This window comes from Artemia sp. Qi Xiang Cuo, chromosome 2 (genome assembly GCF_049724085.1).
Source record: "Artemia sp. Qi Xiang Cuo chromosome 2, ASM4972408v1, whole genome shotgun sequence".
In the NCBI taxonomy this organism is placed as follows: domain Eukaryota; kingdom Metazoa; phylum Arthropoda; class Branchiopoda; order Anostraca; family Artemiidae; genus Artemia; species Artemia sp. Qi Xiang Cuo.
In genome coordinates this window covers 40,368,020-40,393,246 of record NC_142795.1, presented here as the reverse complement: position 1 = coordinate 40,393,246, position 25,227 = coordinate 40,368,020, and the positions used below count along the sequence as shown (strand labels likewise).

General features: G+C 34.9%; 2 protein-coding genes across 6 annotated transcripts in view; one reads left to right on the top strand and one right to left on the bottom strand.

The window, feature by feature from the left end:
* Positions 1-11,581, top strand: part of LOC148955226 (uncharacterized) — a 30,236-nt gene extending 18,655 nt beyond the window's left edge. For 2 of the 4 annotated variants that reach the window (XM_089100988.1, XM_089100962.1), the window contains 3 exons: positions 1,710-1,846; positions 4,142-4,654; positions 7,655-7,803. In XM_089100988.1, coding sequence (XP_088957114.1) covers positions 1,710-1,846; positions 4,142-4,654; positions 7,655-7,670 — 666 coding nt within the window. In that variant the 3' untranslated portion in view covers positions 7,671-7,803. Of the gene's footprint in view, positions 1-1,709; positions 1,847-4,141; positions 4,659-7,654; positions 7,804-11,478 lie in introns of those variants that run through there. The other 2 variants (XM_089100979.1, XM_089100971.1) reach the window with 2 other exon arrangements.
* LOC148955225 (midasin) overlaps positions 1-25,227 on the bottom strand; it is a 348,425-nt gene that overhangs the window by 186,817 nt on the left and 136,381 nt on the right. For both annotated transcript variants that reach the window (XM_089100939.1, XM_089100949.1), the window contains 2 exons: positions 11,838-12,065; positions 10,201-10,329 (listed from right to left, as the gene is read on the bottom strand). In XM_089100939.1, coding sequence (XP_088957065.1) covers positions 10,201-10,329; positions 11,838-12,065 — 357 coding nt within the window. The remainder of the gene's footprint in view (positions 1-10,200; positions 10,330-11,837; positions 12,066-25,227) is intronic.

Below are 25,227 nucleotides of genomic sequence, written 5' to 3'. Positions count from 1 at the left end.
GAGGATTTGAATGTTTGGTAGAGATGCTAGATTAGCTTCAAATCTATTCCGTTATGTGGAAAACTTTCAATCGATTCAGGCGAGAGAAGTGATAAATCGGATGAAGCAATCGTCAGCTTAATAATTTTATAGAAACTAAAAACCCATATTTTTACACGAAAAGAAAAGAGTGAATTGTAAAGTAGGACAAGCATAAATTAGCTTATAAAAGATGTTAAACTTAAAACGAACAAAAATCAGTATGAATTGAGAGATAAAACCAAAAATGAGCAGAAATTACAACAAGCAAATATTTTACTATTCTCTTCAAAACCCCCAAAAGGTGGATTTACTGAGACACTCATTACTCTTCACTGAGAAATAAATGAATTGATTGACATTACTCCCAAAATAATCCCTGGGTAATCTTAAGCTAAAAAAGTGGACTAGGTCTATACTCGTGAAATTAGAGGGAAGGATGAGAGGGGTTAAATTCCACAGCTCTCTATTTCTACGATCCTGACCCTGAGGACCGTCTATAAAATCTCTTTTTAAAATTAGCATAACTTGGGGTCCTTGACTCTGTGGCACTAGGGATTATGTGGCTTCCAGAGACGGATTTTTGGACAACTTCATCGTGTTAGTTAAAATGGATATGTTGACACGGAACTCATTGCGCTGCAGAGAAGTCCGGAGGTAAAAAGGGCACTGAAAGGGTGTTGGTTACCTTCCAATCAGTTTCTGTTTCGTACCTTAAAAGGGATTCGATATCAAGAAAAGTCCCATACTTTTTTCGAAATCCGATCAATAGGAAAAAGTCGAAAATGAAAAATAACCCATGGGAGACACAAAACAACGCTATTGCATGGCAATGATTAAAGTGGAAAAAGAACTTTGATTTTTAGAGCAAGTAAAAAGCGAATGTAAAACATAAGAAACAGGAAATTGACCTATACGTGGTGGGGATTACCGCCCTTCTCAATCCCAATTTTTTCACTAAAGTTTATCTAGTGTTTTCCTGAAAGTATTTTTGAGTACAAGAAATGTAGCCATTGCTAGTAATTGCAAGTGTATTATTTACTCATTGCCTTTCGAAACATTTGAACTGAAAATTTTAGTATTTTGTTACCAAAAAATTCTTTGATGGATGATGTCCCGTATTCTGTGGGGTATCCTTTAGTTTATCATCTTCTTGCTTGAATCTGCTTTCACGCCCCCAAAAAATTACTTTTTATAGCATTACCTAGAACACACACGAAATATGTTAGAATCCACAAAAAGTTGATATTTAGAGGTTTCTGAGGTAGCTGGTTACGAATTTGGGACTAATATTGCAATAGAAAACACATAAAATTACAATACTATGATACCAGTACGACTCAACTCGTAAGTAAATAGTAAGAAATTAGTTTCTAGATATTGTGTTTCTGGCAGATAGAACTATGCTAAACAGTGACAAAATTAGCTATAAGAGCCATAATGTCATGAAAATATGGCCGAGAATAAACATATGGCCAACTCATGCGCGTGCTGCAATTTTGGTAGTGACAAACGTTGAAATCAAAGATGGAGGCCATTGTAAAAACAACAAAATATTATTTCACCATAATATTTCGCCATCTTTAAAAGCAAAAATGAACAATGTTTTTTATCTGACAACAGAATGATATTACCACGGATCCAACAAAAAAGGTCATAATATGGCTATTTTAAAAATTAACTTATTCCAGGGACCGTTTCGCCACTACATCGTCAATCTTTTATGGGTTCTAGTTAATATGCTGTGTATTTCAATGGCAGCTTTCCACCTTTACAAATTACACAGGGATCTGACAAAGCCACAGGTTCAAGCAGTCAGGATTGCTAGGTGAGTTACATTCAATTAACGCTAGAGTTTTTTTTCTGCTCAAACTCCTTTCTCATTCCCACTCCTTCTTTCTTTCTTCTAATCAGTTTTACGTCGTTTCGAAGTTGTAAACATGTTTAGAAACATAGATTCGGTTCAAAATAAGCAGTCCCAACTTTTCTATGACAAGTTTTCATTGATTTGCACGAGCTATAGGCTATGCAAACAGTGGAAGGTGATTTATTTCCTTTCTGGAAAACGTATTCGTTATATTGACATGAAAAGCCCACATCTGATCAAATAAAAAACGAATAAAAAAAGAAAATTTAATGAGTTAGAACATTAATGTGTTTGGAAAATATCCTCATTGCACCGGACCATCTCAAATTCCAAAATTGTTTCTATGCTAGTATTTTACACACATTTAAGGATGTTGAAAATATACAGTAATTCCAAAGACAAATATTTTTAATTACCCACTTAAAACTTTTCTATCGTTGGGAATTAAATAAGAGCAGAAGATGATAGCTTTAATTAAGGAAGGGAATGCAACGAGATGGCAAACTTGCCTAAATATAAGGAAAAAAACTAGTAGGCATCTTAGGAGTAAGATGCCTACTAAAAAAGAAAGAAAATGAGAGAAGACTTTGTGGGAAATTAGTTTGGCAGTGAGTGGTCAATAATGGACGTTTTTCTTTTTCTTCCATTCTAAACCCCCCCCCCCTAGATGTGTAGCTATCCAACATGCGACAATGTTTGATTTTGGATAACTAAGCTACTTTTACATCACGATGCTTTAAACATTGATCTAGAGTCGTGATTCCCAACGTGGGGCGCAGGCCGCACCCGTGGGGCATGGCAATACTTTGGCGGGTCATAGGCAGGACATATACCCTTCGGCTTACTGTACTTTAGAGCCTTAATTTTGAAAAAATAAAATAAAATTTGATGTGAATGACGTCACTTTCTAATGGATTTAGAAAGCAAAAAAGATGCATGATAGTATTGTAATGACGTTGTACATTGTATAAAAGGTGTCGTATTCATACAATGTTTTTCATTATTATAAAATATGCTTAGAGGACCCACAAAACGATACCAAGTTGTTGGCCTTTTAAGCTTCCTTCCCTCAGGTGAATATACGCAAAATTTTGAATTACAAATTTAAATACCACGAGGAGGGCATCCCGATTTTAGGAATGCCAGGGTGTGGCACGGCCCAAAATCGGAGGTAAACTACTGGATCTTTACCCACACTTCTTATTTATGTCTTTTATTTTTGAATCTCTTTATCTATTTCGTTACAAGTGTTATTTCCCATCTTCAGTTATTTTTTGGGGGAAAATTTATCGAGTCACAGCTTATTTTATCCTGTTATTTTATTATACAAAACTTCCTCCATCAGGCACGTGATTCAATATGAATTTTTTGTTTTGCCGGGTCACCAAATACGATTTCGGGCGACAGTACCACAAAACCAACTCAATCACTTAAGGAGCATTTTAACTTGATAGCCAAGTTCATAATCTACAAATATATGAATTACTTTCCTTTTAAATATAATCAATGTCAGAGATGAGGTAATGAGAGCAATTTTTCCTAGACCTACTCGCGCAGATTAGCTTCATGAGGCAACTCGTCGGCAGGGATATTTGTCAAATAGCCTCTTCCTGCGATCAGTTGGAATGTATGACAAATTCCCAGCAAGGATTATCCAGAGAAGATCGTCCTAAAGCTCCTCCAGGTTCGATTCTAATCGTTAGAAAAATGAGCCAAGGAGTGAAAATACAAAGTCTAGTCATACAATAGGTTTGGTGCCACAGTGATTCTCGATAATGATAAAACTCTCACAATCCTTATGGAACATGTAACATATAAACAAAGGCAGTTAAAAAGTTGTAAAATAGAGCCCTAAACATTTTAGAGGAAAAAGGATACTTTACGATCGAACTGACACGATAATTTAGAACCTTTTTCATAAAACGATTTTTCTCATAAATGTTGAGTAAAAGCTTAGCCCTTTTACAGCGAACGAGCACTGGTAAGGCATAATGAAGAAAGAGCTATAAAAAGTATCAGTTCTAAATCATAGAGCAGAATTTATGACCCGTTAAAAGCTCTTTAATCCAAATGGAGCTTTTTATCAAACAGCTGAAAGAGCTTCTTTTCTACACTGCTGGATTTGATTTTCATACGAAACCTGTTTTTACCGGTTAGTATCAGTCAGACATATTTAAATATTTCTTCTATCAACAAATACAAAACTGCAAAAATGATACCAAAGTAATTTTTGGTTTAGTGTATTTTTCTTTTTAGTTTTGTGACAACTATGATCAGTGTTGCCACAAGAAGTCAGGATACTGCCTCTGCAAATGAGCATAGACAAGTTCGAACGGCGATTCAGCGAATAGAAATAGAAGGATTACAGAAAGTGAAAATGTTTGCCATTGTAATTATTGCATATCTAGCATTTTGGGGACCTTTATTTTTTGTTGTAGTGGCAAGTGGTTCATCTAGTGTCCGTGAAATCGGAGATAATATTCTCCACGAAATAGCGCTCCACGTGGCATTTGTTCATGCGTTTGCCAACCCAGCCTTGTTTTTATCTTTACACAAAGGAATACGATCAGCTGTGAATGAAACTTTCCGATGTCACAGGTTTAATAGACAAAACTATAGAAAATATCCACGTAGAATGCCTAATTCTCTTGGATCTCTGCCCCAACTATCTGTCACTGTTACCCCAAGGATGAGCTATGAGGAAGAAGATGACGAAACACCCACGCCACCACCACCTCTCACCCCATCAACAAACAGAAGGGGTCATATGTGAGTGAGTACTCGTTAATTAAAATGGTTTTACTTCCCTAATCTTTCCTTTATAGTCTTTGTACAAATTTTTGTGCTATCAAGTTTATAGTAAACTAAAATTATAAGGAAATTAGATATCACTACATTCATTACCAAGGGCTATAGATCGCGATGATTCCAATAGGTTATTGAAAAACAAGACCTTGGTTGGGGCAGTGGATTGATCGGTGGTTGGCCGTGCAAGGTCAGGGCTCGGTCTTCGCTTCCACAGGTCCGACGGACAAGGATATTCGAGGGTCAAAGAAGTTCCCGAGAAACATCTACAGCACCCCAATGTACCGCAAATGGCCCAGGAGGGGCTATTTACTTTATAGTTAAACCCAAAAGTACTGTACCTTCAGCCATTATTGAAACAAATCTGGTGATTTTGCTGCATTTACACATAAAATGGTGCTTTGGTGAGCAACTTAATTGATAGATTAATCTTGTCGATTAATAAATATTCATACAGCGCTTTTTTAATATATTACTTAGGATTTCAACTTAAGTCCAAATATCTTACACCAGAAAAAAAAAACCTATGTCTTCATTCATCAATTTATTTGTGAAATAAAAATAATCTTATATTTATAATGCCACATTACAACTCTAAAGGAAAGCTTGATTCACGATTTCCCGTTTACGTAATGTTATCCAAGCTCTTAAAAATGGCCGTTTTTTCCCTGCAAATAATATTTTCCTTGTGGATCCAAGTTTGAGCCAAAATTCCCCGGCAATAACTTGCACTTGAAATATATAAAAAAGTGGATAATCTAGCAAAACTTCTGTTTAGAACATTAGTACAAAGGTATTCAATTTGGTTCTTTTGCCAAAACCATAATATTTTGAAACAAAAGGTCCAAGGCTATCCCTTATTAATAGAAAAAATTAGTTCCCAATAGTGTCTAACTATGATTATTTTAATTCTTGTAAAAATAATATTAATATTACAAGTCAAACTTAAGTTGTCATGTCATGTCATTCAGGTCATTCAGGGCATGTCAAAGCAATCAGGGAAAGGAAAACAAGATTAACCCTTCTTGCAATCTAAGGATTGCTGAGGGCTCATGACTAAAAAGTTGTTTCTATTTAATTTCCCTGTATTCGCTCTTTCAAAGATTCATTTTCCTTGAAGTAAATTCCTGCGAAGTGAATGTGTACTGCATAGGCTATCAAACTTCAAAAGGTTGTGTCTTTCTAGTTAATTAATTTTTGAAGATATAAAGTATTCTGATGAAAGTAAAGAGAGAATGGGGCACTTAACTGGGGCAAAACTAATAGCTTCGCATTTTATGCAACATATACCTAATAACATAAAGAAAGAAAAACGAGCAAAATGGGGTTTTTAAAGGCCAAATGGAAAAACTGGCAAAAAAGACTGTTATTCGCTAGTATCCGTCGATGGCGGTTCAATTTAGAATTTCTTTGCAAATCATGGATATTGGTGAATGACTTACTTTTATTGCAGTTAGGTATTCGGTTTGAATTCTTACAATTTTTGGCTTTTATTGAGTTTTATTTATCTTTTAATATTTTTTTTCATTGTTTTTTTTTTCACACTCACATTGACTTTCCGCGTTTGATTTTGTTGGTTTTTTATTAAACACTCTCATTGATTATAATTTTTCTTTTCACGATGAAGAAGAGAGGTGCTTGTCCCTTAGAAATATTCGCTTTGTTTCGTTTTGTCAGTTTTTTCATTTGGCCTTTAAAAACCCCATTTTTGCTCGTTTTTCTTTATTTATGTTATGTCAAGCCAATGTGGTTTAAAAAAATTATCTATACCTAATAATTTATTTCAAATAAACTGGCTTCAAATATTTCCCTACATTTGTAGAATTCTGAAAAGCTTGCTTGAGGTTTTTAGAGAATAAAACTGTAAAATGAAATTTATTTATTTCATGACCGTGTGAAGGAATATTAGGAGATTTATAAATTAGTCTTTTATTTTCTCCAGACTACTTAATGATAATTCTGCTCCTAATCCTGTTTTGACGCGTTGGTTTTGTGTTTTTCATATCATAATGATAGCCTTTTCATGCTTCTCAGCCTTTTCACTCCAGAAATGGCACCAAAGTCTCATTCTCGATGCCATATGGCACTTTATGATGGCTTTACCAAGTAAAATAGATATTAAAATTAGCTTTCAAATATGCTCTTAAACAGCTCTCTATGATGTTCCAGTGCCCCTATAGAGGCAAAGAAAAAAAAATATTTTTCTGGTTGTTCAAGATTAGGGACGTAATTATCCTGCAGTTTCCGACCATGGTGATTCTAATGGTGGAATTTTTTTTCGATCCCACACGGTTTCAGGCTCTTTTTTGCTCTGGAGTTTCAGGCTCTTCAATGAAATGTCTATAAAATTGTTCTGCAACAATCTTTTACTATCAAACGTAGCTAAACTAACAGTTACCAATTACCATTCTTGAATCATGCTTAAGTGGCAACTTTTTCTCACTAGAAAGCTTTTTTCTAAACGATTTTTTAAAATTTCAGTTATTGCAGACCGGGGTTCGCTTTTACTGGGTCGCAGCTTTCGCTGAAACACTTATCCTGATATGCACCCTTGTGTAGCTAGAATATTACAAGCTATCAAAAGATATCTAATCAAAGAATATATGCTACACAAATCTACGATGAACTTTGTCAAAAGGCTAAAGAGAGAATATATAAATATGAGAGATAAAAACGGTTAAATTTTCCAAAAGGATTCATTGTATTAAAGAAAATTCAACGAAAATGCTAGTAAGGGATAAGCGAGAGCCAACATATTCTGTTGAAAAAAAAAAAAAAAAAAAAAAAAAAAAAAAACTGAAGCTTAGGCCGCGATATATATTATTCTTAACAGTCTTTCATATCTTTAATAACATTCTGGGTTTATTTCAATTGACGATTGTGACTTCGTGCATTTCTTTTTTCATTTTGAAAAGCCCAAACAAGTTACACAGGGATTGACTAAGAATCACTTTTTCCTTTCAGAGAAACTGTGCTGTAGTCGGTGAGCCGTTGGCGAGTTAAACAGTTGTGCCCGTCCACTGAATTGTAACTACATTATTTTTTTTAAATGCCTTTTTGGACAACTGAGACAGAATTAATTTTAAGCTGTGGAATATACGCTATTTTTTAAATGGTTGTGCTATAAACAAAGCTCAATAAATATGTTTCTAAATGTGTCGTGGAGAACCATTGTTGCTTTAGAAGTTTTTTCTCGCGATCAAAGACCTGTAGGTCAAAAACTGTAAGAGATGAAAATTTGAAAATTACAGTGAAAAACTGTAAGAGATGAGAATTTGTCTAACATGTGTACAGTTTATATATAAATTTAGGAATTTTCTATTAAAAAAAATCCTGCACTATTAAATAGTACAATTAGTATGGAAAAGAAACAAAATAAATATTAAAATATCCAAGCCCCAAAGGTACACTTCTTGAGCCTCAACCAAAGTCAGGCTTTCTTCTTCCTTTTTACTTTTCTGTGAAATAATTGTTTCCCATCGAATTTCTTGAAATTTAGTGCGCATTTAATGCTTGGAACCAAGTTTATACTAAAAAGTGTGCATCATTAATCTGGAACATATTTGGTTGGAAAGGGGAAGATCCGGGATCTATACATTAGCATGTCTACCAGAAGGGTTTAGGATCTCAACCAACTTCATGAGAAGTAAAGGCTATTATCCTAGTTGTTTCTTTTGCGTGTCTTATAATTTTTACTTCTGCTGGCAGGGATGAGGGAAGGGAAAGGGAGATGAAGAGACGACAGGTCCCTAAATTCTTGTCACCAGAAACGATTGTCGGATCTAAGCTAAACTTACTTGAAAGAAATAGTGAAGCGGTAGCCTTTTGGAGCGGGGGAGGGGACCGGTACAACTTATGTGGAGGGAGGGAAGTGTTCATACACTTACCTATTTTATATTTTAGGTTTCAAACCCTGCCCTGCCTGTGTGGGGCATTGGGAAGAGGGGGGGGGGGTCTATATTCTTGTAATCAGGATATGTACAAGAACAGATTGCCAAATTTCAAAAAAATTTGGTGGAAAGTGTGAACTAATTTCTCCTTTGTATCTTTTAGGGATTCAGACACGATCTCGACGTTCGTAAGGAGGGGAGGGGAGTCCCTGAATCATTTTCTTTAGGACATCTACCGGAAGGGGCTATTGGATCTCACCCAAACTTGGTAGGAGGTAAAAGAAAACATCCTGATTGTTCTTTTAGAGTTCTTAAACTTATATGGGGGAAGGATATCCCTAAATTCATTGCACCACGACATATAACAGAACGAGTTGTTAGATCTCAATCAAACTTGACGTGAAGCAGTAGCTACTGTGCTTTTTGTGTCATTCTGGCCTCTATCTTACCTACATGAAGAATCTGGAAGGGGTGGGGCTGAAAAAAAGTAATCAGCTCATTTACCGAGATCGCCCACAATCTTGGCCTCAGGACATCTACCAGAAGATAATTTTATATTTCAACCTAACTTGAGAAAAGGTAACAGCTATTGTATTAGTTATGGCCTTAGATGGTCAGGGACTAATATCTAATCTGCTGGAAAGTGGGGTGTTTATATCCTTGCAATCAGGATATTTACCAAGATAGATCTTCAAATTCAAGAAAACAAAGAGATAACAGGTCCTAATACAGATGAATAAATAAATGATAAAACAATTAAAAATTAAATCGTATATTCAAACCAAACTTTAAAAAAAAATTACTACTAACAGGAGTTTGGCTACGGGCCTTTTCCTCTTCCTTACCCTAAAAGCGTAAGGTTTATTGCGTTAGTTGCGCTTTACTGAAAACTAAATATATTACAAATATTCTATTTTATATTTAAAACGTTGTAAAACAAAAATAGAATTGACAGTAAAATAAAATTTTGAATGGCTGAGTTTCCAGGAACTAATATCATATTAAATATTCAGTTTGTTTTCATTAGCTCTATCCAGTCATCTTGATTATTAGAGTGATTTTATATTGATTTCTCGTCAATATTATGAAAAAAAACTTAGTGTTTAAGATGCATACGGTTTTCAGTAAACCGCAAGTGACGCAACAAGCTTTAGAATTTTACGGTTAGGGAAGGGGGAAAGGTAAGTAGCCAAACTTCTGTTTGTGGTAATTTTTGTTCGTTTTAAATTTGACTTGAATATGCAATTTAATTTTTACTCGTTTTAGCATTTATGTATTCATATGTCTTAGGACCTACTATTTCTATGTTTTCTATGATGGTTTATCTTAATTTATGTTCTTTTTGGGTTTCATTTATTTTTCAGCGGTAATTTCTGGTCGTTTTGAGTTTGAATTATTATAGAAATTTATTTCTGCTGGTCTTAATCTTAATATGGCTCTTTCCTTTTCTTTGAAACTTCTTGTTCGGATAGTTTCTTCTAATTAATAGCTAAAATAAGAGTACCTAAGGATATTGGACAGGAAGAACATTCAAAGACAACAAAATAGTTACTGTCAATGTGCACTTGTCTGTGCGAAGATATATAACCAAAAAGCGGGAGAACGAATAATAAAAGTTACCTGTTCAAAACCTCCAAGTAGTTCAGTTGTATCCATGCTTGAGTTCATGGACAAGACATGCAGAGATCTACCTGCTAGTTGAGATAGAAGTTTAACCAGTGATGTTTTTCCAGCGGCATGAGGTCCAACCTTAAAAAATAACATAATAAGCATCGTAGCTTCTTAAGCAATTAAGGATAGTACTCAATAGAAAGCAATTTTGATGAGTAACAAAATAAAAGACATCAAAAAAGGAATACTAAAAAGAGTAAATTAAGCGTTTAATCTTAAAAACAAAATCACCAAACAAACCGACTGTACACGGATAAATAAATTTGACAGCTTTTTAAATACAAATATTTTAATTGTAATATTTTATTATACACTAAACTTTTTAACGCGCTTGGGCCACACGACAAAATTATTTAAGATTTCGAAAAATCGTGGAAATATATCCACCAGAATTACATATATGCCGCTGAAAATCTCTCAGGTTCAAATAGCCTCAAAAAGCATGGAATATCGTCTGTTATAGCTAAAGGTCATATCTGACATTTTCACACTTCCAAGATAACTTCCAAAGATTTTTTTCTAAGCTGCTTTCAATGGGAGGGTCAGCAGGCAAAATAGATCATGAAGATGAAAGTGTGGTTTAACACACATTGTCTGGCTGGTTCTCCGTTTGAGAACCGCTTAGCAAAGGCAGACTCGACTTGATCGTAGACAAGAAACCTTAATCTGATTTCAAGTTCCGTTAACTTGGTTTTACCATAGAATAATTCCATCTGCGAAGAAACCTTAAAGATAAAATAAATTTTAAAAAGTATTGCAAAAAACTTACTTAAAGCAACAATTTACTTGGGTGGTAGCGGAAGAGAGTATTCATATATGGAGCAATTATATGGAGCAACGGTTTATAGCAATTATTTAAGAGGTGTGAAAACTTCAGTTACAAATTTAGGCGTTACAGTAACAACACCGAAAGACAGGGGACTTGAGAGACAGACGCAAGAAACCAAGCATTCACAGATCCGGTGAACTCATGAAGAATGTAGCATACCAAGAAATGGACAATAAACAAAAAGGAACACTAAACACATCTGCATATCAGTCATCAGACGGCCCAGCACACTTCTCCAGTGGCAGTCAGATGGCGTATGTATAAGAGGAAGGCCAAAAAAGGAACACTGCAGGATATACGATTTTTCGTAATATCATGACAAATTATACATTTTTCTCTTGTGCTTTTTTCTTTCTTGTTAATAGCCTACTCTAACCTTAGGCTTTTTGTATTTTTAGGCTATAAATACATAAATATTAGAGATAGACCGGCCAACAACGCTCTGTAAAACTGGAATGGGAGTATGTAGAAGTTGCAGTAGGATTACGCGACAACTAAAAGCTTTGTACCGATACTCTGTGTCCCCTGAAGATAAAGGGTGAGCTGAGGTTTAAGAAGGCACACTAATCCTGCATAAAAACTCATGACGAAAATAACTTCGAAAAAAAAACACGACATGAATATAAACTAGGTTTTACTGACAGGACTAAAGATTAAGTGTCGAGTAAAAGCGATATAACAAACAATTGCTTTTTTTCCACGGTGTATATCTCAACAGTTGATAGCAGTTTTTTAAAAAAAACGTGTTGTTACTTACTAGAATCGCCATCCAATTCATATTCACACAATGTATTAGAGACTCCAAAGGTTCTATGTCCTTATGAAGCAAAACCAAGTCCTTGCTCTGAAGGGTTTCCGCCAATTCTTGACTTTTTGTCAAACAACCATTGCCAATCTGTATGATGCTTTTGTTGGAAAATATGTTACGAGATGACCCAAGAGAAAGATGCTTTTCGCCAAATACTTCCTTGTAGACCTGCAGTACCTGCAAGAACAATTCGGGTAAACAATAATAGTCAATAAATGTTAATTGCAAAATTTACAGTAAATAATTCTTTCATTATTTATCGAGTTGCTTGTTTTGTTATTAGTTTTTTATCATTATTGTTTTTAGAGTTATTGTTGCTTTGGGATCATGATATTATGTAGTTATATTGAGTATGTTTTACTAACGTTTCTAGTTATCGGTACATGGTTTCACCCTCTAACTCTTTAATAATATATTTACTGTAGTTACTATTGTCTTGTTAGTAGCGCACCCTCGCAAGCAGCGCTTTTGGTGTGCTACCGATGGATTTTGCTTTTCTTTTTACAAACCATTACTACTAATAAAAAATATAAAATTATGATTATTTTGACGAAAACATTCTGTTTTCGAAAAACTCCTTTATTGTGAAAAATCAGTAAACTTCAAAAAAAGGACAAACAAATCAAAAGGTTCATGGTAACGAACTCTAAGTTAGGAGTGACTAGGCCCAATGTAACCAAAACTCTAAGAAACTGAATTTTGATAACAAAAGATACATCAAAAGAATTGGCTTTTTATGCTGATTCTAAATATACAAGATTCATTACCTTGAATATTTCGAAAAAGCCTGAACAAATTTGCCTGCCTTTCAAAAAAAAGGGGGTAATATCCCCTAAAAGTCACGGAAACTCTCTGAAAATCGCACCTTCAGATTCAACGTAACAGAGAACCCCACTGTAGAAGTTTCAAGCTCCCATCTGAAAAAATGTGGAATTTAGTTTCTGTTTTGCAAGAACAAAGATCACGGATGAGTGTTGTTAGTTTATTTTTTTAGTTTGTTTTTTTTTGTTCTTTCTAGGGGTGATCGAATCGAACTAATAGTCCTAGTAGATCATGAGAGGGCTCACTTGCATTTATATTAAAAGTTCTTGTGCCCTAAATGGCCAAAAACATTGGATGGCAACTAGCTCCCATCCCACGCCCTTTTTTTGACAAAGTCGTTTGATCAAAATCTTAGATGACCAATTTTTTCAGCATAGTTGGAAGGTCCGATAAATATAGCTTTGGGAATGACATGACCTTCCACTTACCATTAAGAAGCTACGAGCCTGAGAAAATTTGTCTGATTTTTGAAAAAAAGGGGAAACATCGCCTTAGAGTCAAGGAACCTTATTGAAAATCGCACCATGAGATTCAATGCATCAGAAAACGCTACTGTAGAGGTTTCAAGCTCCCATCTAAAAAAATGTGTATTTTTTTTGCTACAAGAAAGATCACGGATGCATCAAACCAATAGTCCTAGAAGATCAGAAGAGGACTCAATTGAAAGGATACTGAAAGTTCCAGTGCCCTTAAGTGGCCAAATTGGAGGGCAACTAGCCCTCCTATTGGAGGCCAAATTGGAGGGCAACTAGCCCTCCTTCAACGCCTTTTTTCCCAAAGTCATTTGTTCAAAATTTTTATATAGCTACTTTGTTCTGCATAGTTGAAAGGTCCGGTGGGGTATTTTCTGTTGGGGGGGGGGTATTTTCTAAGGGTAGAGTTTATCGTTTGGCAGGGGGAGTTTTCCGGAGGAGAGCTTTCCAGGGGAAATTTACAGGGGGGAATTTCCTAAAATTCATATACGAATATCGTTTTATTTGTCTTACTTTTTTTGGTGACTTAATTTTACATGTTGAGGTGTTCTGAGGGAATTATAAGGGGACAGCAGGGTGGGAATTCTCTTGGGATTTTGCTGTGAAGGGAAGGGGGTTGTTCCATGGCAAAAATTCTTTGATGGGAACTGCAAGAAGAGATTCTTCATGAGGAAATTTTCCACGGGAGAAACTTTCCATTGGGGGTTGGGGTTGGTTACGGGAAAATATTCCACACAGGGGGGGGGGGGTCTGACGGACTTGAAAAACGGTCGGAAATAAAATAAATAACCGGTCTTATTTTTCAAATGAAAGTATGCTAACGACAGTTTTTCAGGCGGAATGGTCCACAAGAAAAAGTTTCTGGGGAGAAATTGGAAGCGAAAGTGTAACTATTCGAGGGTAATTTCCCGTGGGGGGGGGGGGTATTTTACGCGGGAGGAACTTTTTATGGAGGAATTTTTGTGGGGGAGGGGGGAATATTTTGTGAGAGAGGAAAATTTTCTATATAGAAGGAGGTGGATTTCCCGACATTAACTGCAAAACGATAAGAAATTAAATAAAAAACAAAATTTTTTCAACTGAAAGTAAGGAGCAACGTTAAAACTTAAAACGAACAAAAATTATTCCGTAAAAGAAAGGGGATGCCCCCTTCTCAGTACCCCACACTTTATGCTGATCTTTTCTCCCAATTCCTTAAGAACGACTCCTGAAACGCAAGGCCTGTTTAATTAGAATCAAAAGTTTTTTTAAAATGTACTAAAAAAGTTTAGTGTAAAGAGCGAGGTATTGAGGTGGGGGCAGCCCCTTTCATACGGAATAATTTCTGCTCGATTTAAGTTTTAACTTTGCTCCTTACTTTCAGCAGAGCACCACTATTTTTGACTTGGCTGGATTTTCATTGCCGTTTGAAATAATCTACTTCTCCAGTGGAGACAACCCAATGCCTCAAATAACGGCGACTTAAAATATAATTTTAAGTGTTACTATCCAAACCCATTACAGAACCTGAGAGTAACCTAGTTTTTTTTTATTATTATTATTTTGCACTGAAATATGAAAACACTTGAGCAGAGAAAACACTCTCTAATTTACAGAATATCTTTAAACATTTATTCCACCATCTGGTACATTATCAAAATCCAAACTAAAGTTCACGAAAGTTCGAATTCTTCGCCAAGGAATTTTATAAAAAGTTAATTAATTTTTTCGCAATACCTGGAAAACCGAAAGGTTTATTTATTCAAATGTGCTTTAAACAAAAACATTTTTAGTTCAATCTTTTGGAAAGGCAATCGGTAAACCCTGTACTTTCCTACTGGCTGTATTTTCTGCAGTTTAAAATACTAGTTAAAACTTTAGGGAAACGGAGTGGGGGTGGCAGTCCTTCCCATATGCACAACAATTTCTGTTCATTTAATTGTAAACAGAATCAAGAAAAATCTTAAGCTCAACACAAACAGAAATTGCGTAATATTACGGAAGCTACTCAGAAAAAATCATTGCGCAATAATCTAGGAAAGCGAACGTTCAATACTTAGCTCAAGAGACAACTTCGGATAGTGTTAATCTGGACTTGGAAATTATACTGTAACACATATAACTTTGGAGTGTGATATTAGAAATTCTCGTAAGACTGCAGTAAAATTCAATAGCAATTTCATAGAAATCTTAGTTTTCTTTTTCTGGAATAGTGCTTGAAGCAAGGTTTAAATTATATTGACCAGAGCACAGCTTGCTCGAGGCGAATACACAAGGAGCGAATTTCAGAGCAAAGCAAGCAAATTCCTGGTGAATGAAATCAAACATGGACCTGGCTCAATTGCAATCGAAACTCTAAAAAATAGAATTTTGATGACACTAGATACCTAAAAAATGGTATTTTATGCTGATTCCAAATATATAAAGTTCATTAAGTTAATTTTTGCCCATCAAAAGTTACGAGTCTGAGGAATTTGACTGATTTTCTCAAAAGGACGACCCCCCCCCCCAAGTAAAGCAATGTTAAAGAAAATCACACCTTCAGAATCAGCATATCAGAGAACCCTACTATAGAGTTTTAAAGCCCCTATACACAAAAATGTAGAACTTTACAGTTTTTATCAGAAGAAAGACCACAGATGTGTGTTTATCTGTTTTTATTAATTTTTTTTTTTTGAAGTGATCGTCTCAAACCAGTGTTCCTAGAAGGTCGGGAGAGGGTTCATTTGATCGAGAATCAAAAACTAGTGGCTTTTTTAAGTGATCAAAAAGATTGGAAAGCAACTAGACCCCTCCCACATTCCTTCTTTCCTCAAAGACATCCGATCAAAATTTGTAGATAGCCATTTGGTTCAGCACAGTTGAAAGGTTCAATAACTATGCCTTTGGGGATGACTTGACCCCCATAGTCCCTAGGGAAACAGCTTCTAATTACGCAATTTGCCCATTGTTCTCATATAGTATTCGGTAGAGGGAAACATACGAAATTTTTTTGGAGGGCGTTTTCTGCGCGGGGGGGGGGGGGTTCCCGAGGAGAATTTTCAGTGTGAGGCAAAGTTTCAGGGGGAGTTTTCCAGGGTAATTTTAAACGACGGGAGGGCAGGAAAGTTGATTCTCTGGCATTATTCGAAAAAAAAAAACAGTCAGAAATTAAATAAAAACGCGTTTTTTGAACTGAAAATAAGGAGCAACATTAAAGCTATGTGAGGGGGATGGGAGCTGCTCCTTCTTCAACCCTCGCTCTTTACACTAAAGTTTGACTTTTGGTAACAATTCTTTAAGAAAGACTTCTCAAAAATAAGCCATTGAATTTGAATGGAATGTATTTTTTTAAATATTTAAGACTTCGTTTAGTATTTTTAACGATCCTGGTATAAATATTCTATACGGGAAGTAATGAAATTGAATTTTTTTTTTTTTGTTACCTAATTAACTTTCTGAAAGCAAATCATCAATAGAATGCAATTCGTCAAGTTCGTTCTTTTTGTCTTTACATTTTTTATTCTGAATCTTATGGATTTTGGCTATTACAATGATTTGTCATGACAAAAGTTTTACAATTTTCGTAGTATTAGCCGATGAATTATAAAACTTGTTTTTGTTCTAATTCTAAAGGTCTAATTTTAAAGTTCTAATTCTTTCTTTGGAAGAAAATGACGCTTTTATATCTCAAGAAGAATTAATCAACAACGTACTTCCATGATTTGGTGCAAATTCGTGAAAAGAATGGTATATATATATATATATATATATATATATATATATATATATATATATATATATATATATATATATATATATATATATATATATATATATATATGATTTTATGGAGATTTCGAGAATTCAGGGTGCAAGAATAGGTTTAAAGATTAATGTTAAGAAGAGCAAGTCGCAAGGACTGGGAATAAGTGAAAGTAAAGAGGCGCTGTAAAAGATAGTGGGTGCAGTGAAGAAGTAAAAAGTAGATTAGCCAAGGCACATGCTGTTTTTCTCAGTTGAAAAAAATTTGAAAGAAATAGGAAGATAAGTCTGTGAACAAATATTAGAATATTGGAAGCTACAATGATGAAACTGGTCAAGCATCCATCTGAAGCATGGGCGCTCCGAAAGACAAAGAAGGATCTGCTAGATGTTTTCCAGAGAAATTGTCTACGGATTGTTTGACTGTTTTACATCTGACTGAGCGTATTTCAAACAGTAAGCTGTGCGAGAAATATGGTTCAATTCCGCTTTCTAGGGCTATAATGAGAGAAAGGTTGAGATGGCTTGGACACGTTCTACGAATGAAGGATGGCAGATTACCAAAAATCGTCCTTGTCGACCAACCATCTAGGGCCAAACAAAAATCAGGTCGACCCCAAATGGGGTAGGAGGAGGTTGTAAGGAAATATCTAAGAGAAATTAGAACCGCTTAGGAGGCTGTAAAGAAAGAGACTTTGAATAGATTGGGATGGAGGAGAAACGTGCTTTTCTTTGTTAGCCTCAAGCCGCTTGGTGAATATATATATATATATATATATATATATATATATATATATATATATATATATATATATATATATATATATATATATATATATATATATATATATATATATATATATCATGGGGGCCATGGCCCTCCCTGGAAATTTGGGGCAATAAAGCAATTATATGGAAACCAAAGGAAAGAGAGCAGAATATGGAAAAACCATGGAAAAATGTGTGTTGCCCCAATCTTGGCTGCCTGCCAATAGATTTTGACCCTTAATAAGGAAAATATAAGTTCTATTTTGTGACTGAGTGACCCTTTTCCAGTGACCATTTCACATAAATTATTACGTATATGAGGGGGGTTGCCCCCTCCTCAAAATCTCTCTCTTCACGCTACAATTTTTCGGTACTTTGAAACAAGTTACTTATTGTTCTAATCAAACGACCCTTGTGTTTCTGGAGTCGTTTTTAAAGAATTGGGACAAAATTTAAACTTTAGCATAAGGAGCGAGGTGTCACATAATTAATAATTTCTGTTCGTTTTAAGTTTTAATGTTATTCCTTACTTTCAGTTGAAAAAACTTGTTTTTTCATTTAATTTCTGATCGTTTTTTTTTTAAATAACGCCAGGATACGTGGCTCCACCTCCGCGGGAAAATCCCCCTCCCAATAGAAATATCCTCTGGACAATTCAATCCAGGCGAAAATTACCCCGGAGAATTATCCTTAATATCTCCATGCGTAAAATTGAATCGATAAAGAGGAAGCAAGACATTTAAATAAATTTCGTATAGGATTTCTGGCAAATTCACCCATTGTAAAATTTCCCCTGAAAAGCTCACCCCCCTGGAAGCTTCTCTCTACATAGAAAATTCTCCCCGTGCAAAATCCTCCAAGCAGAAAATTCGTCCTCCCCTCCCCAACCCAAAAATTTATGCATACTTCCCAATAACAAATACTATGCGTAAACAATGGTCAAATTTTATAACTTAAAAACCTTTCCCCAGGGGCTGTAGGGGGTCATTTTACCTCCGAAGACATAGTTATCGGCCCTTTCAAATATGCTGAACAAAAAAGCTATCTCAATCTTTTGATCGGAAGATTTTGAGGGAAAAAGGCGTGGGAGCTAGTTGCCCTCCAATCTTTTGGTAAATTAAAAAGGGTACTAGAACTTTATATTTCCGTTAGAATGTGCCCTCTCTCGACGCTCTAGGCGCACGGAGTTGATATGATCATCCTGAAAATTTTTTTTTATATAAAATAAACTCATCCGTGATCTTTCTTCTGGCGAAAAATTACAAAATTCCACATTTTTGCAGGTAAGAGCTTGAAAACTCTTCCGTAGGGTTCTTTGATACACTGAATCTGATGATGTGATTTTCATTAAAATTCTATGACTTCAAGGGGGTCTTTTCCCCTTTTTTGAAAATCCGACGAATTTTCTCAGGCTCGTAGCTTTTGATGGGTAAGACTAAACTTAAGGAAACGGTTGATTCCATATTTGGAATCAGCATAAAAATACAACTCTTTCAATGTATTTATTTATATCAAGATCTCATTGTGTTAAGTTTCGATTAATCCTGAGCCGCGTAGCCCCTTACTTACAGTTCGTTATCCCGAACTATTTGATTACCCATCAAAATCCGAACAGTGATCATTGAAATATTGACCGTTTTTTCTGCGTTACCAAAAGCATTGTGTTCATAAAACTTTACAGTTTCATGAAATGTAATTAAACAAATAGAAAAGGTTTTTCAACTAAAGTAAGGAGCAAGTTTAAAACTTAAAATAAATATAAATCGCTCTGTATATATGGGGGACTGCCCCTTCTCATCACCTTGCTCATTAAACAAAAGTCTTTTAGTGCTTTGAAACATCTCTTTTTTTTCAATTGCAATTTTTAAAAAACATTTAGACAAAAGCCAAACTTCAGTAAAGAGTAAGGAGCCAAGGAGGAGACAGCCCCCTTAATATAAAGAATAATCTGTTCAAATAGGTTTCAAATCCGTTCCTTGACTTCAATTGAAAGTTGTTTTATTTTTTTATTTAATTACTGATTGTTTTACAAATCATACTCATACATACCAAAAGTATAATTTGAGGTAACGGTCCCTTAAATTCCTGGTCAGCTACTTTTAAAAGGTGTAAATCAATAATTTTATGTTTGTTAATAACGCCCTATGTTTATTTTTTCAATTTAAGTTGGATGAAAAGGATTACTATTGTTTGTGTGGATGGAAATTCTGTGAGACTTTTGATCTTCAACATAACTGAAGCCATCACAAACTCTACAAAAGTATTTTCTTATCGATGAATACGTTACATTCATTTGTTTAAATGCATTGAAGTACTTCATATAAATAGAAAAAGATAAATATTACCATTATGTAGAAATTATCTTCTACATTGAAGTACTTCATATAAATAGAAAAAGAAAAATATTTAAAATTGCTGAAAACCAGGTTCGTAGCAGTATTTGCCACTCCAAAGAAATTTCCTGGCGGGGCTGATGATGACCTGCCTTGCTTTTTCCACCTATGTGCTGGTAGATATGGGAAAGTAACATTTTAGCTGAATAGAGAAACAACTTAATTAATTCCTACTCCCCCCTACCTCTTTCAACATTTATCTGAAGCCTCATGAATAGTAAGCAGTTTGTGCATTAAAACGTATTTTTTTTTTAGGAATTTACCCTACTCCCACCTAAACAATGACTCGCTCCCCTCATTATAGCTGATACGCAATTACAGATCACTAAACGTAGCCTAATTTTATTACAAATAAAGCGAATCAACTTGGTTGAATCCAGTACTGCCACCGTATGGCATTACTTTTTTTTGCAACTGGGAAGCCTAAAATATAGTTATTGGTGCATTTAAATCAATTAGGTTCTCAGAATTTTAAATTGATTGCAAATTCGTCCTCTTCGGGGTAAAGCCGTAGTTGGTGTCCTAAAATGGTAGAAAGCAAGACTTCCTCCTGGGCCAATCTTTATGAGCATTTAAAAAAGAGCTTTAAATTTACGCTTGAATGAGCTCCCTTCCAATTATCTTGGACCTTCGGTTTGATCACCCCTGGAAAAAAAAACAAAAAAAAAACAAACAAATAAAAATGCTTCGACGATGTCTCTTCTGAAAAAAAGCGAAATTCCACATTTTGAAGATTGGAGCTTGAAACCTCTACGGTAGGGTTCTAATATATCTAATAAAGGGATTTTCAATAAGATCACTTGCGTTTTGGGGGTGTTTTCCCTTTTTTACAAAAATCCGGCAAATTTTCTCAAATTTTTGGTTTGTGTGGGTAACAATAAACTGAAAGAATTTTATATATTTAGAATCAGCATAAAAAGCCAATACTACCGGTGTAGCAATTTTCATGAGAATTCCATTTATAGTTTTGATGAATATTGGCCGAAGTCATATTTTACCTTCAGTTTTTTATCACAAACTATTTGATAAGATTCTCTTGTGAAGAAATTTTTTCTGAACCTGCTCATTTTATTTAGTTGAATAGGGCAATAAAAAGAAAGAGGGTCGTTTTGACAGCTGGATAGTAAGTTCATTGCCGGTATAAAATCAAAACGTGGTATCTTTGCAGGCAGGATGATTTTTGAGCATCTCTACTCTTTCTGTAGATTATTCTAAGGCGTAAAAAATTGCATAAAGACAAGTCTACATCTGTTATAATCTACGGAAGCAGTAAATCTTTCTGTAATTTTAGTTTGAGTTTGATTTTCTTTCAAGATTAAACACATAATAATTAAATATATTATTGGTCAAATAAATTAATACCTTTGCCAGGAATCCTTGTCATTTAAAATTTACTGTATTTTGTTTCATTTTGCATACAATTTAATCGCTCTTTTTATTTGAGTTTTTTCCTAAAAGTATTTAAACATGGACTATTTCCAACGAAAAAATATCCTGAAATTCATTCCCTGTCACCCAATCACCACTATTATTTTGGCGTCTGACCCACCTCCCCTCCCCCCTGGAAAATTATCTGCCGGCGCCCTTGATGTATATATATATATATATATATATATATATATATATATATATATATATATATATATATATATATATATATATATTAAAAAAATATATATAGACATATTAAAAAAAAAGACAAAGAGCAAATAAAAGGCCAACCTTCTCTTTATCTTGCACAGTTCTCATTCTATCAGCACGGATGAGTTTCATCTGAGTTTCAGATGAGCATCAGATGGACTTTTTCCTACGAAAAAATATCCTGAAATTTATTCCCTGTCATCCAACCACCACTGTTATTTTAACGTCTGCCCTCCCCCCCCCGAAAAATTTTCTGCCGGCGCTCTTGATATATACATATATATATATAACCATGACTATGGAGAGCGTAGTCAAAGAGGACGATTCCGAAAGCAGAAGTGAATGTTTTGCTTGTATGTAGTTAATTGAGAAAGAATTATATTTGTTTTTATAGTTTGTGAAGTAAAGTTGAGTAATTTTAATTGGCTGTTAGAGTTTAGATTGGATACCCTCGCGTGTGATTGTATTGTGCTCTTTAGTGATTAATGATGATTGTTTTCTTCGTTTGCCTTTATTTAGAATTTATGCCTTTTTTCTTTTTATGTTTTTTTTTCTAATTTTGTTTTATTATTTTTGTTTCATTGTTTGTTGTGAGAACTGAGAGATTCTCCTTAATTGTAATTCGTACATGCCCTATTCGTCACCACAGGCCATTTGGATTTTTAATAGATAATGGTTAGAGATATTGTTCTACCCCTGGGGGCTCGTAGTATAATTGATTTGGAAAATAAGAAGGTAAATTTTTTTAAATTAGTTTAATGAATGTATTAATAGAAATTTGGACTTTGTGGTTCCAGCTTCTGACCCCCCCCCCCCTGAGGATTCTAAATTTGTTTTTAGTTATGATTTTCAGGATGTTGAGTATCAGCATTGTGGATCGGAAGATTTTGGGATTGTTCATTTGAATTGCCAGGGCCTAAATACGACATTTGATTTTTTAGCGAATTTAGCTAAACTTAATCTTTTCCATGTGCTTGCTTTGACGGAGACCTGGTTGAGGGACCACCATTCTGCTCTTTTAGATATACCTGGATATACTTTGTTTACTCGGAACCGGGAGTTACGTCAACAAAGGGGTCTTGCGGCTTATGTTCGTGAAGATCTCCACGCGAGAGTCCGAGACGATCTAAGTGAATATAAAGAAATGGTGTGTGAAACACTAGTATTACAAGCTAAATTGAATAATGTTGATACATATTTAGTAATTGTATACAGGCCTCCTTCTGGTTCTATTCAAGAATTTTTTGAGAATTTTCATGAACAGCTGGCAAAAGTATAAAAAAAAAGTATAAAGCCAAAAAAAGTATAAAGGCAAAAGTAATAAGCCTTGTTTCGTTCTAGGTGACTTCAATATTAACATGCTGGATATGGAGTCTTTAGTGACTTCTCAGTTATTAAATTTGTGCATGTCTTATGGTCTGTTCCCAACGATTAACATCCCAACTAGAGTCTGCAAAGCTTTTGGATAAAATTTTTGCCAATGTACATTTTAGAACGCCAAGAGTTCTTGTAGATGTGGAATCTGACCTCTTTTGTGCTTTAACAGAATTTGAGGTATCTATTCCTAAGCGAGAAACTCCTGAACAGAGTAAAACAGTTGTAGTTTTTGATCGTAGTGCCCTATTGAAACTAAAAAATAATATGGATTCATATTGATTGGGTATCTCTGTTTGGAAATGAGAGTAATGTAAACAGTAAATTTTCACTCTTTTATGGAAAGCTTTTAGAAATGGTTAAGGAAGTGGGAGCAGTGAAGAATTCGAAAGGTCAAAAACATTATGGGAGGAAGCCATGGATAACGCATGATCTTCTTCGAAAAATAAATGTAAAAAAAATGTAAAAGAAATAATATGAAGAGCGATACCGTGCTTTTCGTAATGGTTTGAATAATCTCCTCCGTGAGGCTAAAAAAAATATTTTAGTATGAAGTTTAAGGACGTTGAAGGTAACCCGTTGAAAACTTGGCAAATAATCCGTAGTCTTATATGTCAGCGGTCTAATATTCTACCAACTGAAGTGACTGTTAATGAGGTTATAATTGCAGATGGTACTGGGATATGTAATGAGTTTCTAAATCATTTTTCTTCAATAGGCCTACAAATAGCCGAGATGATTTCCTCGTCTCCAGAAGACCCACCCTTTGGATCTGCTCTACCATCTCCTGCAAATGTATCACTACATCTAATGATGATTACAATAGATGAGTTAAGGGATATTATCTATAGTATGAAAAATAGTTCGTCCAGTTGTGACCTGGTAAACCTAAAGATTCTGAAATGTATTTTCCCTTGTATATCTGGTGTTTTGACATCACTGATTAATGATTGCTTCCGTCAAGGAAGGTTTCCAGATTGTTTAAAAAAAAGCAAGAGTGACACCGGTTTATAAAGGTGGTGATAGAAATAGTTTGGGTAATTATTGCCCAATATCAGTATTCCCAGTTATTTCTCGTCTTATTGAAAAATGTTTAAGTAATTGGTTGACCCATTTTTTAGAGAAGTTTAATTTTTTGAATAATAATCAGTTCGGTTTCAGAAAAGATAGGAAGACAGAGGATGCATTGATATTTTTGACTAGTATAATTAACATAGCTTTAGATGAAGGATTTAAAGTTGGTGCAGTGTTTCTAGACCTACACAAGGCTTTTGATACAGTTGACAATGGCCTACTCCTGGAAAAATGCGAGGTCTTTCGGATCCAAGGTAAAGCTCTTGACCTTGTACGGAGCTTCTTTAGTAACCGATGCCAGTGTGTAGAAATGACTTGTATACATTCAGGGTCCCGACCAGTGGTTTGTGGTGTCCCGCGAGGGTCAGTTCTTGGTCCTATTTTTTTTTTTATTGCACATTAATGATATGCCTAATTGTATCCCAAGTTGTTGTTTTAATGTTAGTGATATGGCTAAAAGTCCCCGGAATGAGACGGTATCATTATTTGCTGATGACACAGTTGCTGTTAGTACCACGAAGACAGAAGAATTACTTCAGACATCGATGAAAGATGCTGTTGAAAGGTTAAATCCTGGTTGAGGGTAAATAGGTTAAAGATTAATCTGGGTAAGCCTTGTTATTTTTTCCCGTTCGCCAGATTTTTATTCATTGATTCAGGATATTGTAACATAGTATGGAGCTTTAAAGAGGGTGTCTTCTTATAAGTACCTGGTGGTTTATATTGATGACGTTTTATCATTCAAGTGCCATGTACAGTATGTTTGTAAAACTGTGTCTTGTTACCTGGGTATAACGGGAAAACTTAAGCATTTATTTCCTCCTTTTGTTATACGCCTTCTTTATTTTTTCCTTATCCATCCATATATATTGTATTGTAGTAGCGTTTGGCTTGGATCATTTGCTTCTATTGTTCGGCCAATACGAGTTCTACAAAACAACGCTGTTCGGCTATTAGATGGCCTACAACAACCCCGGGATTCGGTACGAAACGCGTATGAGCGTGTAAAGATACTACCAGCTTCCGGATTACGGGAGTTGTCTGCACTTCTATTCATTTTTAGGATTCAAA